The sequence below is a fragment of the Lepisma saccharinum genome, chromosome 16, assembly GCF_977018435.1.
Source record: "Lepisma saccharinum chromosome 16, izLepSacc3.1, whole genome shotgun sequence".
Taxonomy (NCBI): domain Eukaryota; kingdom Metazoa; phylum Arthropoda; class Insecta; order Zygentoma; family Lepismatidae; genus Lepisma; species Lepisma saccharinum.
In genome coordinates, this window is record NC_139244.1 from 1,441,800 (window position 1) to 1,457,763 (window position 15,964).

General features: G+C 36.9%; 2 protein-coding genes across 2 annotated transcripts in view; both read left to right on the forward strand.

Moving 5' to 3' along the window:
* Nucleotides 1-9,862, forward strand: part of LOC145999838 (uncharacterized) — a 31,820-nt gene extending 21,958 nt beyond the window's left edge. The window contains exon 2 of the mRNA XM_083137101.1: nt 6,312-9,862. Coding sequence (XP_082993227.1) covers nt 6,312-9,677 — 3,366 coding nt within the window. The 3' untranslated portion in view covers nt 9,678-9,862. The remainder of the gene's footprint in view (nt 1-6,311) is intronic.
* Nucleotides 9,863-15,073: 5,211 nt separating this feature from the next.
* Nucleotides 15,074-15,577, forward strand: LOC145999839 (small ribosomal subunit protein eS28-like). Its single transcript, XM_083137102.1, has one exon. It carries the CDS (start codon nt 15,189-15,191, stop codon nt 15,384-15,386), a length of 198 nt encoding a protein of 65 aa, XP_082993228.1. The 5' UTR covers nt 15,074-15,188; the 3' UTR covers nt 15,387-15,577.
* The last annotated feature ends 387 nt before the right edge of the window (nt 15,578-15,964 follow it).

Consider the following 15,964-nt stretch of genomic DNA (forward strand, 5'->3'; position numbering starts at 1 on the left):
GAAATAAAAAATGCCAATGAATGTATTTGGCTATAAGAAAAAATATATTTTCCAAATAGCAAGAATTTCAGACAGCAGCATGCAAGTGATTTCTGATCTTCACCGTAAATTGAGAGGGTTGGTCATTATTCAACTTAATAGTATATGGTACCAGGTAGACGAAAATACTGGAAAGCAACTATATGTTTTTAACAACAACCTACCGTCATATGAGATCCCTGTGACAGGAAAGATCCAAATAAGTATCTCTCCTCCAAATGCTGCTGTTGTTCATGTAGGAAAAAATCTGTATAGGATTAAGCACAATAATATGTTTCCTAACACAATATACGAGGTGGAAGCTGGTCATTTCCTTTATGCGGAAATAATTGGCGATTATGTTAAACTAATTCCCCTCTTCATCGAAATAAGAATAATATACCCTCTCATGAATATATAAAATACCGAAACAAAAAATAAAATAAATAAATAAAAACATAAATAAATAAAACAAAAAAATGGACATATTTAGAAATCGAAGAAGACAGGAAATACCAGATAATTCCAGCGACATTGCCACATTAGACGAACGTCTTAAGAAACTTAAATCTGATTTAATAATATTACAAAATTCTTTGAGTGTAAGCTTACATGCTGAAATTACTAATCTACAGTCTGAACTAATTAATCTACAGTCTGAACTAATTAATCTACAGTCTGAACTAATTAATCTACAGTCTGAACTAATTAATCTATCTTATCCTCTCCAAAATATTATTTTGTATAAACAAGTTCCTCATTGGTTAAATGACTCACCAGAGTAGCTAAACTGTTTGGAAGAAACTGATATGTATCCAGGAATCTAAGAGGAACTGGTTTTTTCGTTTTTTCTAATCTGATAGTTTTATCTAAATAAATCTATTTGTTGTTTGTGGTATAATATTAATTTTCTCTGTATCATAATCTAAATATATAATAAATAAATGTGAATCAAAATTTTTTGAAAAGTGAATTAATACTGAAATAAAATTTGGTTTCTGTATTTTCAAGTTACATGTTTTACAAATTGTACTAATATATTCTCTACTAAAATGATTGTGATGTTGAGCTTTTGGATGATCTGAATTAAAATTATTTTTACAGTATTTACAACTTAAAGTATTATCATGTTCCAGTTGTTGTTCTGGTGTAAGAGACTTCATTGATAATTTTTTATATAAGTTTGGACCATATTTTTGTACCCACTCTAAGTTTTTGTATAAATTTTTCGGCTGCATCTTCACCTCGATAAACACATTCTTCTGATTTATTCGGTTCATAAGTTTTAGTGCAAAACCACATGCTTTATGTTTGGCTGTATGTGTCGTACTTGATACATTTGGATCTGGGAAACATGTTGCTATTAATTCATATATTGTTTCGAAATCACCACAAATTACATATGGATGTGGTATCAATGCTTTAAAATCACTAAATTTTACACTCTTGGTTGAAAAATTATAAGTTGCAAGATGGTAACGAGAACAATATTGAATATGTTCATTTAATTGCTCTTCACATGTTTTCTTACCTCTTCCATAAAATTTTGACAAGCATCGATCACATATTGCTATTCTATGTTGATGTAATGTTATTTGTTTTCCTGTCAATCGTGATAGATCCTGTAGAAGACAAAAATGCTTCTTGTTTTTTTCTGTAACATATATTAATCTAATAGCATGTGCACCATCTGCTGACCATTTGTGTCTGAGTGGATAAATAACATGATTTTTATTATAGCCAAAAACAAGCACAGTTATTGGTTGTTTGTAGTATTATTCATATTGTTTTTCAAATCGACTGATAGCAGTGCTGTTTTTAGGATCGACAGGATATGTTATGCCTGACATAGGTATATCAAACTCTGCTATATATTGAGGGTAATTGTAACAGGGGCGGCCGCTCATAAGGACGATACGGACGCCGCACTGCCGTGTGTAACCACAAGTGAACAAACATTACATTAACATTTATATATTAGCTTTTACATTGTCTGAATTGCAAATATTCCATTGCTTATAGATCGTTGGTTAGTCGGTTCTGTATTCATTGTTCCGCGACAATTGCGAAGTTTGCACGCCACCGTGCGGGGGAATACGGAACTTGGAGAGAAATGTGGCGGGGCGCCGTCCTCCCACTTTACGAGACGTAGAGCATTCTCAGGCGCGGTCGCGCGGGGTAAGAGGCGAGGGAACTGAAGGAGTAACACGCGCGGGATCTCTGGCTGGGAGGACGGAGGGTTTGTCGTCCGAAACCCACCCCCTAGGCGAAACTGGCCCTCTCTCCGGAGAACGGTAAACAATGAAGAGTTGCCAGAAGCAATGAAGTTAACGTAAAAAAGAAAATTACCAACCGTTGAAAAAAATCATTCTGTATTCCATAATCTTATTCACTTATGACATAAGAGTAGAGCAATAAATAACGCAATTTCCATTGAGGAGGGGAAATATCGGTAACTGAAAATGTACAGACTCTTGCTTGATCTTTGTTATTTACCGTCGCTTTCTGCTACTTTTCGGTAATCACGACGATGAGGATGAGTGATGATATAATGAAATTGATGGAGGGCATTCACAAAGAACACACATACCCATGCCGGGATTCGAACCCAGGAGCCCTGGCTTTGAAATGTGGTATGCTAGCCACGGAAGTCTGCTATAGATTCTTGTTACACGCAAAATGATCGTGTATATGTGTTGTATTTTTTCTGAGTTTAGTCAAAAGTACATTTGGATTACAATGATGTGGAATACATCACGTAGATTTAATTACATTATTTTGATCAGCACGTTTGAAAAAATTCCTGATAATGTGACAAAGTTGTCCAATTTGTTTTCAAGGCGGGTGTTAAATAAATTAGAAACTCGTCATCTAAACTCACCAAGAGCCGCTACAGGAACCTGTGAACTACAAATTTCTTAAAATTTGGCAAAATTGTCTGGCAACCCCGAAGCAATAAAACGACCGGATGGGAAGATGATAGTATTGACACTTGTTGTTTATTCGTTTTCCATGGAAAAGTGAAGCTTTTGCGGTAGTTGTGTGCTGTAGTTGTGCATTTGTCGCGATGAACAGTGTGGAGAAATTGTTGGTGCGAAGTTTTTCTATCAGAAGTAGTCTGGATGAAAAAATAAACATAAAAAACCTAGGCCGAATTTAAACCTAGAACAAGTGTCAAAGAAGGGAGGTCGTGAGTTCACTCTCAAATTTCGCGTTGAAGGACAGAAGGATGAATTTCAGTTACAAGCATGTCTGAAGATTTCTGGTAAGTTTGAAGTTTTTACTTTAGATCTTCTGGTAACGCAGATATCACCTTTCCAGTGAGATATTTATTTTGGTGCCCTATTTCACAAATCAATTAGTAATGTTGGACAGGAAACCTTTTTACTACAAATTTTCACGATCAATGCACGTAAATACCTATTCGTCATTGTGCTTATCAAGATGTGTAAAAATTAATATCCCTTCTTCTGAATTTTCCCCTCTGTTAAACGACTAAATCTGTTAGAATTCTATTTCTTCTTCCATCTTCTTCGCATTACTGTTAAATAATTATTAATTTATTATAATATGTGCAAACGTGTAAAACATGATATTCGGTAAACACGAACGTATCAATTTCTTATTACGTTGGTTGTTATACGAAATTCACCATTTAAACTCACATTACTAGTACAGCAAATTTGTGTCGGCCCCCGTGGCGGAGTGGTTAGCACAGCGCGCTGCAACGTCAGGGGTTCCGGGTTCGAGTCCCGGGTAAGGCATGGGTATTTGTGTTTGTCCAAACGTGAAAAACTGAGAATACTGTAAAAATTGAAAAGTGTAAATGACGGGGGATACCACCGCGTAGGGGTATTCCTTTTATATATATAAAAAGAGTGGTTAGCACATCGCGCTACGATGCCAGGGGTCCCGGGTTCGAATCCCGGCCTGGGTATGGATGTTTGTGAGTGCCCATTCATCAATTTCATTATATCACTCATCCCCATCTTCCCAAATTAGCCAAAAGTTGCACAAAAGGCGAAGTAAAATAAAGCAAATCAATAGAGCAAATTTGTGAGCTATCGCCCCTCCACTTTGGTTCACCACGAGCCGCCACTGAATTGTAATTAAACACACGATGTTTATTGTGAGGTGCTGGATGAAAAAAGTATATGATGCACCAGAGAAAACATTTATTATCTTCATTTTGAATATTTATTACAGCATTTTTGTTTTTGATCTGGTCGGGTAATTCAATATAACTTGATCCACCCCCAAAGGGGACATATTTTGCTATTTTTAATTTAAGTTCATGGTTTGTATCACAAAGTGTCCATCCAGATCCTCTATCTTGGAATTCTTGGTGTTTTGTCTTAAGTTCTTCGCAAATATTTTTATAAATATCTTGCAAAGAATGAATATCATTACAATATTGAAATAATACATTGGTACGGTGTGTACATTCTTTTTCTTCATTTTTAGAATTTCTATAATATGATGATAAAATAAAATATATTTTGAGAGAACTTATTTTAAGTTTATTTTTAATTGCATTTATAATTTTTGGCTCTAATTTTGCTAGAAAATTTGGAACATCTGTATCTTCGTTATTTATGTCTGATGTGGTATATATTTTTGTACACAAAATTTCTTGTTTTTGGTTATTATTCATTTTATTTATTTTTCTTTTTATATAATTTGTATATATATAATTATATATATATTATTTTTTTAAAAAATGTTAAGTTTTATATATTCTTAAAAAAAATTTAAAAAAATTTATATATTTAATTTTTTTTTAAATGTTTGGTTTTATATATTCTTTTTTTAAAAATGTTAAAATAATTTATACTCAATAAAAAAATAAATTATAAATTTTATATGTTATTAGCATTATATACTTCGAGGTGCCTATATATTTTTATAAATATAGCATTTTGATTTTCTTTAAAAATTACAGACATGTACATTTTTCAGAAGTACATGATTTTCAGAATATATATATTTGGAAGAAATAATTATATATACTGCCACTGGTAATAACTTTTTATCAGTATCTACATTTTCAGTTGTAGATACACTTTTTTGAATAATATATATATATATATATATATATATATATATATATATATATATACATATACATATATATATATATATATATATATACACACACACATTCACTGCACTGTACTGTACAGCAAGTGCTGTACACATCTATTTTCTCTTTAAAAAATATGATAATTGTAAATAATTGCTTGAAATATACTGATTTAGGCGCAAAAAGTCAATTTTGCCCTATAGAAATGTGTGAAATATAAAATTGAGCTTTTAATAAAAAACATAATTATTTTTTACATTATAAAAATGATAAAAATTGTTTTTTTTAGCTATTTTCCTCTTTCAAAATTAGCTAAAATCGGGGTAAAATAAATAAATACAAAATAAATGTTCCAGAATCGGCATTATTATCTTCTAATGTATATAAATAATATATGTTGTATATAATATGTATTAAAGAAACTTTGAATACGTACATAATTTAGTGTCGACGTCCCTCCATGTTCCATATATGTGAAACATATATTGTGCATGAAAGTTATACATGTTAATGTAAAAAGAATCATATTTGGAATGCATTCATCGAGGATTTTCTGTCTTTCAAAAACAGATTGTGTGCTTCTTTTCCAGTATTAATGTGAAATTGAACGTGTTGAAAAAATAATTCAAATCGTTTGTTCGAACACAAATGCTTTAGCACAAACTTCTACCCCCTTTTTTGCATAATTTACGAGGATAATAACTTTTTTGATACTACTACTACTACTAATGATAATAATAATAATAATGTTGGTCCCGGCTTAGAATCCCGGCTTGGGCATGGATATTTGTGAGTGTCCATTCATCAATTTCATCATAAGATCACTAATCCCCATCTTCGCAAATTAGCCAAAAATGCCACAAGAAGCGAAGTAAAATAAATCAAGTCAATAATAACAATAGCAATAATAATAATAATAGTTATAACAATAAAATTATTGTAATTATTATTATAGTTATAATAATATTACTATTATTAACATTAGTATTATTAACATTATTTTATTAAAATTATTATTGTTATTATTTTTATTAGTATGTTTGTCCTGGTAATTGCCCCCCAGACAAAAATTCGTGGTTTCGCGTCTGATCTCAACCCATCATACTTGTACGCGCTAAAAAAAAATATGTTAAAAAATAATATTACGGGGTACAAAGCATATTAGCAGCGACTTCTTTAAATTAAATTGAATATCATTTTTTCATTGCAGGCGACGATGGAGGTCCCTATCTATTGGATAATCGCGCTAGCAAGTTCATTGTTATATTCTGCTAAGGCCACTTGCGATTCTTGTACATCCAGTAACTTGAGGATCTCCAAAGAGGCTGCAAGACTTGAGAAAATCAAACGAGAGATGGATATGATAAGACTTTCCTTTCCTGATCATACCTGCAAGACCTGGGTGCATATATCTAGGATACTCAAATCAGTCTCCAAGGAAACCCACTCTGAGCCAACGATCCTTGTTTTTGTTACGCCTGAGAGCTCAGCTGTGACAGATACCGACAAAGCTACTGGCGGAATTGTGGGTAACAATGAGAACTACGTCTTGCGAAGAACGATAAAGAATTTGGAGGATAAAGAAGTTGATCAAGTAAACTGTGAAGTTATGGAAAGCGTCATGACCGCAATACAAAGAAAGGTTCGCACTTTGAACAACAAAGTATTTGTTTTGACTTTGGTGACCCCAAATAATTTCACCTCAGTTCGCACTAGTGAACAAGGTGGAGTTGTTTTCGCGAAAAATAAGTGGTGCGTTCCTCAAGCAAGAAACATCATCGGTGCATTTATAATAAGGATATATCTTGTTCTTCCTGAGCATAGTTCCAACAGTTTCTGTCCCAGGAGCTATGTAAGCAGGAGAAAACCTTCCTGGAAGAAGGCCCCTGATCTGTCAGCCTATGAAGTTGCAATTGCTAGCAGAAGACGTAAGAGGCACTTACAGACGCTCAAAGATATTTCTAGGTCGAGAAGCGATGTTAACAGAAGGCAAAGGCTATTTTGGCGTAGTGACACATCCATCTCACGATCAACAACAAATAACAAAGTTAGAAATGTTGCATATTCTTCTCAAAAAAGAGGTGTCGATTTCAAGTCATCAGGTAAAGGAAATAAGCATTACAAGTTCAATCGTCGTGATGAAAACATGGCGCCCAACGATCACTCGATTAATAAGAAGTCAAGGAAGAGAAAGAAAAATACGTTTTCCGTCGACACATTATTTCGCCAGTTTGGTCCGAAATCAACCGTAACTTTCGTAGCTTCTGAAGAAGAGCATTCTACAACTCCTGATTTTCCGCCTGTCTATACATACTATACTACTCAGATGCCATACGGCGTTGGATCTATGAAAAACAACTGCTCTGAAGTGAGATATCCACAACAGCCACCATATTCCTACGCTCAAACGTACAACAATCCTGAAACCCAGACCCTTTATCCAACCACATCAGCAGGAATGCAATATTATTACGTGCAGGGTCAAAATATATCATCGACCGATAACGTCAAGTTTGACAATACAGCACAGCATGTGAGTAGACTGGAAGCTAATCCTGAGCAGGTTTCGACTGTGCAAGGGCAAAATTACATTCAAGGTTCAGAATACGAGGATGAACACCAACCAGTCATGTGGAGTACTACAGGGAAGGCAGAAGACACAATTCTTGAAAAATTGAGTCAAAATGAACTAACATTGCTGAGTAGTCTGTTTACATTTGCAAATAGAAAATCACAAGCTCCAACCGCCAGGATATCAACTTCTTTTGTTTCAGGGACTGAAGAAGCCTTAAGAGCAGGCGATTTGGTCTCAAAAATCCCATCACACACTGAACAAGAACAGTCAGATACTGTGCAAGGACTGCCAAATGAAAACCCAAAATATTTAGGCCAATCTGACAAAAAGTCGGTGCTTTTATCAAATGGTGAACAAGGTGCACGTGTGTCGAAAACCAAATTGAGTGAACAGAGCGAGGCTTTCAAGCAAGAAATGGACAGATTGCAAAACCTTTTTCCAAGTCAGGCGAGTGAATCGTGGAACTTGGTAAAAGATGCAATTTTGCCTGTTGTAAATAATAATAGTGGAATAGCCAGTATTTTGCTGTTAATAACTCCGGAGGGAACTTTGTCAACTAGTCAGTGTCTAGCACATGAAATTGTTGACACCATAACAGACCTGGTAGGAACAAATCGCAACGGAAGACCCGTAAGGGAATCGCCTTCACATGAACAAAAGCAAGCAAATTCCGTACATCAGGAAGTGAAGAAAAACGCTCAGTCCCCAAGAAAAACCGTTGTGGAGAATGTACAAGAAGTAAACTGTAAGTTGCTGGAGAAAGTTATGAGAAATATGATGGAGAACACTGATTCTTTACGGAACACCTTGATTTTGCTTAGTGTGACAGTTCCTAAGAGCATATTTGTTAATAAGAAGAACACTCAAAATATTGCTTTGGAAGACATTAGCAGGTCGTCTTGTTCTGAAATAGATCCTCGCATTCGTGAGAACGTTATTGACAATGTTCCAATATTCCCAATTCTAGTAATTCCTGAATCAAGCATTCAGCATTCTTGTTCTTCCTTTGACTCAGACGTGAGGCATCAAGCGAAATGTCCATGCTCGAAGTGTCCATCCCAGAGCAGGAAGAAACGTTCAAGGAAAAAGAAAGGTGAGAGAGATGTCTGCCCCTCACAACGACCATTCTTCTCTGAATGGGAAAATCTGGGCATTGCTCCTCCTGAGAGGAGAGATATCGAGAAAGCATCATACAAAGTGGACGCAAGACATGACCCAGAGCTGAAAGCTGCGGTTGATTTAAAGTTAGCGAGCCTTTCGAAGAAGAGAACAGGGCAATATGTGCAGCAAGACCTGACAAGACATGAACATACTGCGTACCATGCCTATGGTCATGGAGGTTCCTCTCAAGAGATAGAGTACACTACTGGACGGAGTCTAGCGAGAAATTCTGAACAGTCATCCGCTAGAAGTATTAATTTGGACAACAAAATGCAAAAGGCAGCGGGGAAGGCAAAGGAACGCAATGGTCAATTGGAATCGCACCCTCGTCAAGGGATGAAAGTCCTCACAGAACCACCCTTGATCAAATCTTACCCGGCTGAGTATAACCACGAATCACCGGGTGTAAGAAGAGTTGATGATCTTCTGCATCTCAAAGGTGCACCCTTGACTTCACATTACGTCACCGAAGTTAACCCAATCAAAAAAGTTAGACCGAAGCAAGAAGAACTTGAGCTCACAAGACAGGAATTGCACAAACGAGACTATGAGCAACAAGATCAGTCTGCTTCAGAAAGTAGACCAGAGGCTGATGTCGTCTTGCATCGTTCTCCGGCTCGAAACTATGTTTTCACAGGTGGGAAGATAAATTCCGGTATGATGAATGATGATCCCGGAGATGAATCTGCGACCGTTTCCAACTTTAAATATCGAAGAATGGAATCCAGAAATAATTTCGCGAAGACTGCCAAGTTTGTGATACCAAATGGGGACCCAGACAGAAGTCATAAATATCGCCATTCACGCAGGAGGCACAAGAACCACCATAATGTTCGATGAACTTGTAGGAGTGAAGAATAAACGATTATTAAAGGCTAAATGCTCAATTCTATCCATCAGTGGAAAACCAAAAGCTGTATGGAACACAGAAAGAGATTTTTCTAAGTCTAAGCTTGAACACATGAAGAAGATGATGCACTTAACAACACAAACTTATCTTTTTGCATCTACTGAAATTTGTGAATCATGATATTTACGTAGAAGTAAACATAAAACAATTTAGTAATATCTGATGCACGATTTTTTTTTATCTTTACAAAGTTTATGGCGGTACTGACTTTAACGTGAACACACGGCATTAATATCATTTTAAGAATCGTTCACTTGGTCTCTTACATACCAATAAAATTAAAAAGAAAGCACTAAGACGTGACCGATAATATTTTCTTATTATTTCTAGCTTCTGAGTGCTCTCTGAAATGTAAGATTCTTTTAATTCCGAAAAGTTAAGACAAAATTATTCATAACAACAAGTATTTAAAAAAAAACTACACGCATACATATAATCAAATCTAGAAGTACCACACTATATTACAAGTTCCATCCTTCTACAGAGCATTCCCTGACATTACCTACGACACTCGGCGGCAAGCGACCCGGCGTCAGCGATTGTCTATCCCGGTGAACAGGGTCCGCTCACCCTGCTTTCGCTCTCTTTCCCTTTCTATTGACTTTGCAGACTGACGACAGTATAATACTCCCTCGGAAGTTGTGTAGTGTCGTGTCGTGTCCGTGTGTTGAAGATTGTTGCTTAATATGGTACCACAAAAGTTTACATTACAACAAAGGATTTATCTTGTCGAGAGTTACTTCGGAAAGAGGAATTGTGGAGAAGTGCCACGACGTTTTGCAACGAAATTTCCTGGTGTTCCCGTTCCACAAAGGACAACTATATTAAACCTCGTAAAAAAGTTTAGAGTAACAGGGTCAGTTCTGAATAAAAGTGGAAAGAAAAACCCACGTGTACTTACTGAGGAAAAACTCGATGAGATAGGACAAATGTTAGAACAGTCTCCTCGGAAATCTATCCGCCGCCTCTCACAAGAAACGGGTGTTTCAAGAACCCTCTACGTCCCCCGATTTATCAACCTCCGATTTTTATTTATGGGGAAATCTAAAAAATAAAGTATACAAAGACAATCCGCACAGTAGACGAACTTGCACGTGTAAATGCCAATTTCCTTCGGAGATGCCAGGAATGTTTTGCAGCAGAGGGACATCACTTTCAACACCTTCTGTAGTCAAGGTTAGTACACAATATGAAAACTGTAATTTTAATAGCAGACTCTACCGACTATCGCGAATCCGTTCGCCGGGAAAGACAAGCGCTGACGCCGGGCCGCTTGCCGCCGAGTCTCGTAGCGAATGTCAGGGAATGCTCTGTAGCTCATTGCTCTTATAAATTGAATGCAAGGATATGTTCAAATTCTCAGTTAATTTTTTTTCGTGTGGTGGATATTATCAAGTTTATTAACTATATTGGAACGTGTTACCCACAGGTGATGGGGAGAGGAGTATTAATTTGATTTTTCATACAATTCTGTGCAAAGGCTCATGGTAAAAAGCGAATCAGTATTTATCAGAAAAATTAGTAATATATTAAATTTTTAACACTCACCGGGAAGCAGACTGCGATATTCTGTGAGGAAAAGAAGTAAGAAATGAATGTAGTTCTTACAAACATGAAAGTGACATTACCAACTACATGCAATAACAATAACATAAAATAGAGTAAAACTTAATCTATTTTTAAATAATTGTAACTAGAGTGCAGCACCTTTCCAAAAATATAGCTGTTTTCACACCGATCGCTTGAGATACGTATACATGAAATCAAGTAAAATGAACACACTTTGTTGCACCTTTTCATGAGATTAGCACATTTATCCCCATTTTACCACCTCTTTGATGCTTTAGCACCTTTTTCCTTCCTTTTCTTTCATGTTTTCTTAAAAAATTGGACAGTAAAATAAATTATTTTCACTATTCTTGAGAAGCTACATAAAATCCTATAGTCTCATTTTGTAGAGAAGCCCCAATAGTTCCCAAGATAATGTAGCAAACCCGCGAGAGAAAACACGAACTTCAACAAAACCTATCCGGCAGAACAACCGTTCTCTCTGCGGTCCGCGCGCAACCACAGTTCTCTCTGCGGTCCGCGCGTATTATATACAGAAGGCGCAGAAGAAGAGAGCATTGAATAAAGGCATTTTATCAGCATTTTAAGAACCTTTCTTTCCCTTTCCCGACCATAATTTTGCACCTTAAAATCCTTTCCATAATAACATACTTACATACAAATGTGAATGTACTTCATTCAAAGAATAATAATTAATTGCATTGTGATTACTTTTACAATAATTCCACACACATATACGATTATATGGAAATTATCTCTTATTAGACCATAATTTAAAATGGGGTGTAAGGGGTGACCTTCCACGTAGGCGCCCAAAAGTCAACCTCACTTCCACGTAGTGCACCCTGGACTAAAGACTAACGAGGCTCTGGCGACTGGCAATATGGCCAGTATAATTTTGTGTGTCTTGTCCTGTTTGTTGTCCTTGTGTGTGCTGAGTGCCCGTTTACGGCCTCAGCTTTTAACAGAAGTCAGAACATTTTAACATTTTTAGTTATGTAACGCTAGAGTTGTTATTTGTAATGATAAGGGGCTGGCCCCCGTATAATGTGACGGGAGCAAAATAGCCTAAGTGCTGACGCTCCCAAAATTTTAAATTCAAAATTCAAAAAAATTCAAATTCAAAAGCACTTCATAAGTTTAATTAGTGTTTGATACTTGAGAAATGTACCTCCTGTCTGCATCAGAAATGCGGGGTGAATTTTTTTCTCAGAACACAATAAATTTCTAATGCATGCACTACTTAGCTATAAAAAAACATGTGATATTTAGAAATTGCTGCTAAAATGGTGTAATATGTGACTCATGCTTGGAATAAGAAGTAGTGCGCAAGTGTAAGTTAAAAAATATGTGTATGGTTATCCTAGTGGTTGATTAATTTATTGCTGGCCCATAATGCCGGTTTATACAGAAGGTCGTTTCACGTCCATGGTAACAAAGTTAGAACCCACCTCACCTTAAGAAAAACCGTGACGTCACCAGCGGTGGTGATCCACGTGATACCCCCTGTCTTGCAGCAATGGCCCTGCAACGGAGTTTCCATTGGAGGAGACTGCCTTGAAGAACACATTGATCCAAACGATCATATTCCTCCTGACAAGCTTTCCAAAGACCCTCAATTGTGCGGGGCTGTCTGCTTCCCAAGGCTCGTTTCAACAACGGAAACCCACAAAAATCCATAGAAGAGGCATCGGGGGATTTCACAGGGATGTCTGTAAAGGGGATTGCATGAATGCCCGTTTCACGCGCCATCCGATCCATGTATGCCTGCGTGGACTTTGCCGTATGACTGGAAGCCTTGTCCTGGTGGATGACAACACGAGATGTATCGCTGCCATAGAGAGAAGGATTATCATGTCTGCAAAGTGGCTCCAAAATATTCGTCTGGTAATAGGCTGCATTTATTTTAGCCTTTTTTTCCACTCTGCGCAGTGGAAGTTTGCCGTTATGGCAGTAACCACCAACAACCATGAACCCGCGTGGAAAACTTTCAGCACATTCACGTACCCACTCAGATCGACCTCTTGCATCACGTGGACGATAGTAGATGGCCCTTTTTTTTACCACATCCCGACAGATACACCCATGCTTCATCCAGGGACACCACATACTTCCAGCGGTCCCCTGCCAGATGGCGTTCGTAGAGCTTCCGACTGTTGGTCTTCCTCTCCTGGACATGTGAGGCACGCAACTTATGAACTTGAGCCTTGTGCTTCCGCACAAGTTGTAAATCTTGGGCTATGATGCGATTCACAGTTGCAGGGAAACATTTCACTGCCTGTGCAATCACTCTTTGCGTTGCAGGGTTTTCACATCGCACCAAGGATCTCACTTTCCGCACGATATCGGAGAAACGTTTGGGCTTCCGATATGTCCGAGGCCCACTTTGAGTGGTTCCAGCAACAGGTACGGTGCAAGCTTTATGGCGATTGAACACTGCATTGATGCCCTTCTTTGACACATGGAATGCTTTCATGTGGCACTGTTGAATTATCTGGCTATAACTATAACCAACGTCGGAAAGGGCACAGATGTACCCCTCCGAAAAGACTGTAATTTTTGGTGCCATATAAACACTCACTCTCACACCAACCATCGTCTTTGAAAGTCAACACACAGTACTTTCGTCCTACTGGATCTGGCTGCTCTGTACTGTGCCTACGTGCTGCTCCCTGGTGATCGAAATCATTACCATCAACGTGAAACAACGTTCTGTAGTCATTATTTTTATATTCTTGCATGTCAGTTTACAATTTAGTTATGTTATTTGATGTGATTTGTTGTTTGAAGTCTACTTTATGCACAGTAAGCCTAATCGGGACTGGACGTACAGTTTAAAGTGGGATCCGAACCACTTGTGCCTCCACCGGGTATCGAATCCGGGACCCCTTGATTACAAGGCGACGACGCTACCACTGCGGCATCGGGGAGGTCCTAATGTAGTTATGTTAAAACACATAATATTAATGTGGGAAACGATCGTGTGGGTGTGGACATACTCGTATATATGCTAAACAAGCCAGTCTTATAGCATATAAGTTTCGACAGAATATGGTGTACAGATTTATTACCACGAGTGAAAGATAAACGAACTCACGAATCATTGGAATGATTGGTGGAAGGAACAATTTAATATTGTGGACAATACATTTAAATTGATAATAGATTTTACAACTAAAAACCCATGGTTTATTCATACACACTTCCACGACAGGTCATAGTATTCATTAATATGTTAAGTACGGAATACGTGCGTACACCAGCACACTTAGCAAAAATACATATTACAATTAATCAAAATTGCAAATGTGGTACTGAAAACCCCGATGAGCAACATTTATTCTTAGTATGTCCAATTCTCTGACAACAACGAATCATACTCTATAAAAAATATAAGGATTTAAAATTCCATGTCCTATATCACTCTCTTTCCTTTTATCAGAATTATCTCCTCCACCAATTTGGCTTCTATACGGATATGCACGAAAATGTAGGTTTGAAATATAAAATGTTCTCATAATGTGACAGTACAAGGATAAAAGCGATTTATTATATAATCGATTTGTGTCTGTGTTACTAGTGAACTATTAAGATACCTTGTAGTGAACTTGGATGACAATCTACCGAGCCATGTAGCACAACAATAAGTAATAGAAACGCTGACCAAAGTCAACAGGATATTGCTGATAGGGTCATATAAAAAGAAGAAGAATGAAAGACGCTTTTAGGCTTGCATTTGTTAGAAACCTTTAAAAAAACGAGAACAAAGCACGGACGATATAAGCCATTGCACCAAGATTATTAGAACTCTAACGTACAATTATCGTCAACTTGTTCCTTGAATCGAACAGAGTGAAGGAAAGACCTGCAGCATGGAGAAGCCAGCTGTTCTAGCAAGAGTTATCAAGGTCCTTGGACGCACTGGGTCTCAGGGTCAATGTACGCAGGTGAAGGTTGAGTTGATCGACGAGCAAAATCGACAGCTCGTACGAAATGTAAAGGGCCCTGTTCGAGAAGGCGACATTCTTACATTGCTGGAGTCAGAAAGAGAGGCCAGGAGACTTAGATGAAATGGGTCCACATGGAAAAGTGAATTCCAGTTGTTGTTCGTGTTGTGAAGTTGAATCGTTTCGTTAAGAACTTTGTATGTTCGTAAAACACTATTTCCAAACCCTCACGCTTGTGCTCTACTATTTTTCGTTCAATAATGTAACAAGTAAATAGTATTATAATCTGTTTATCTGGTTTGGATATCTCTTTGTGTCTGTTGATATGAAAATATTAAATTTTGACATGCAGCCTTGTATTTTCTTTTAGTTAACCGAGATAGATAGAAATTCAACGTTATAGTAGGAAAAATATTCGTTAATATCGAAGGCAAACTTTGACTCTTGCATACTTATTCAACATTAGGCTATCTGCTTAGTGTAAGTTATATCATTAACAATATGTTATTTCTATACTTTTCCCTCTTCTGTAATGCATACAACATTCTCCCACATTATAAAGGCTTCAAACAGCCTTACAAGAAGGGTAACTTCAGGAAGTATTTTGTACCAAACAATTCCACGATTCAAAAACACAAGATATAGGTTCTCACGACTCCTACAAAGATTTAAGATCTGAACTTGAAATTTAAAACTTAAAA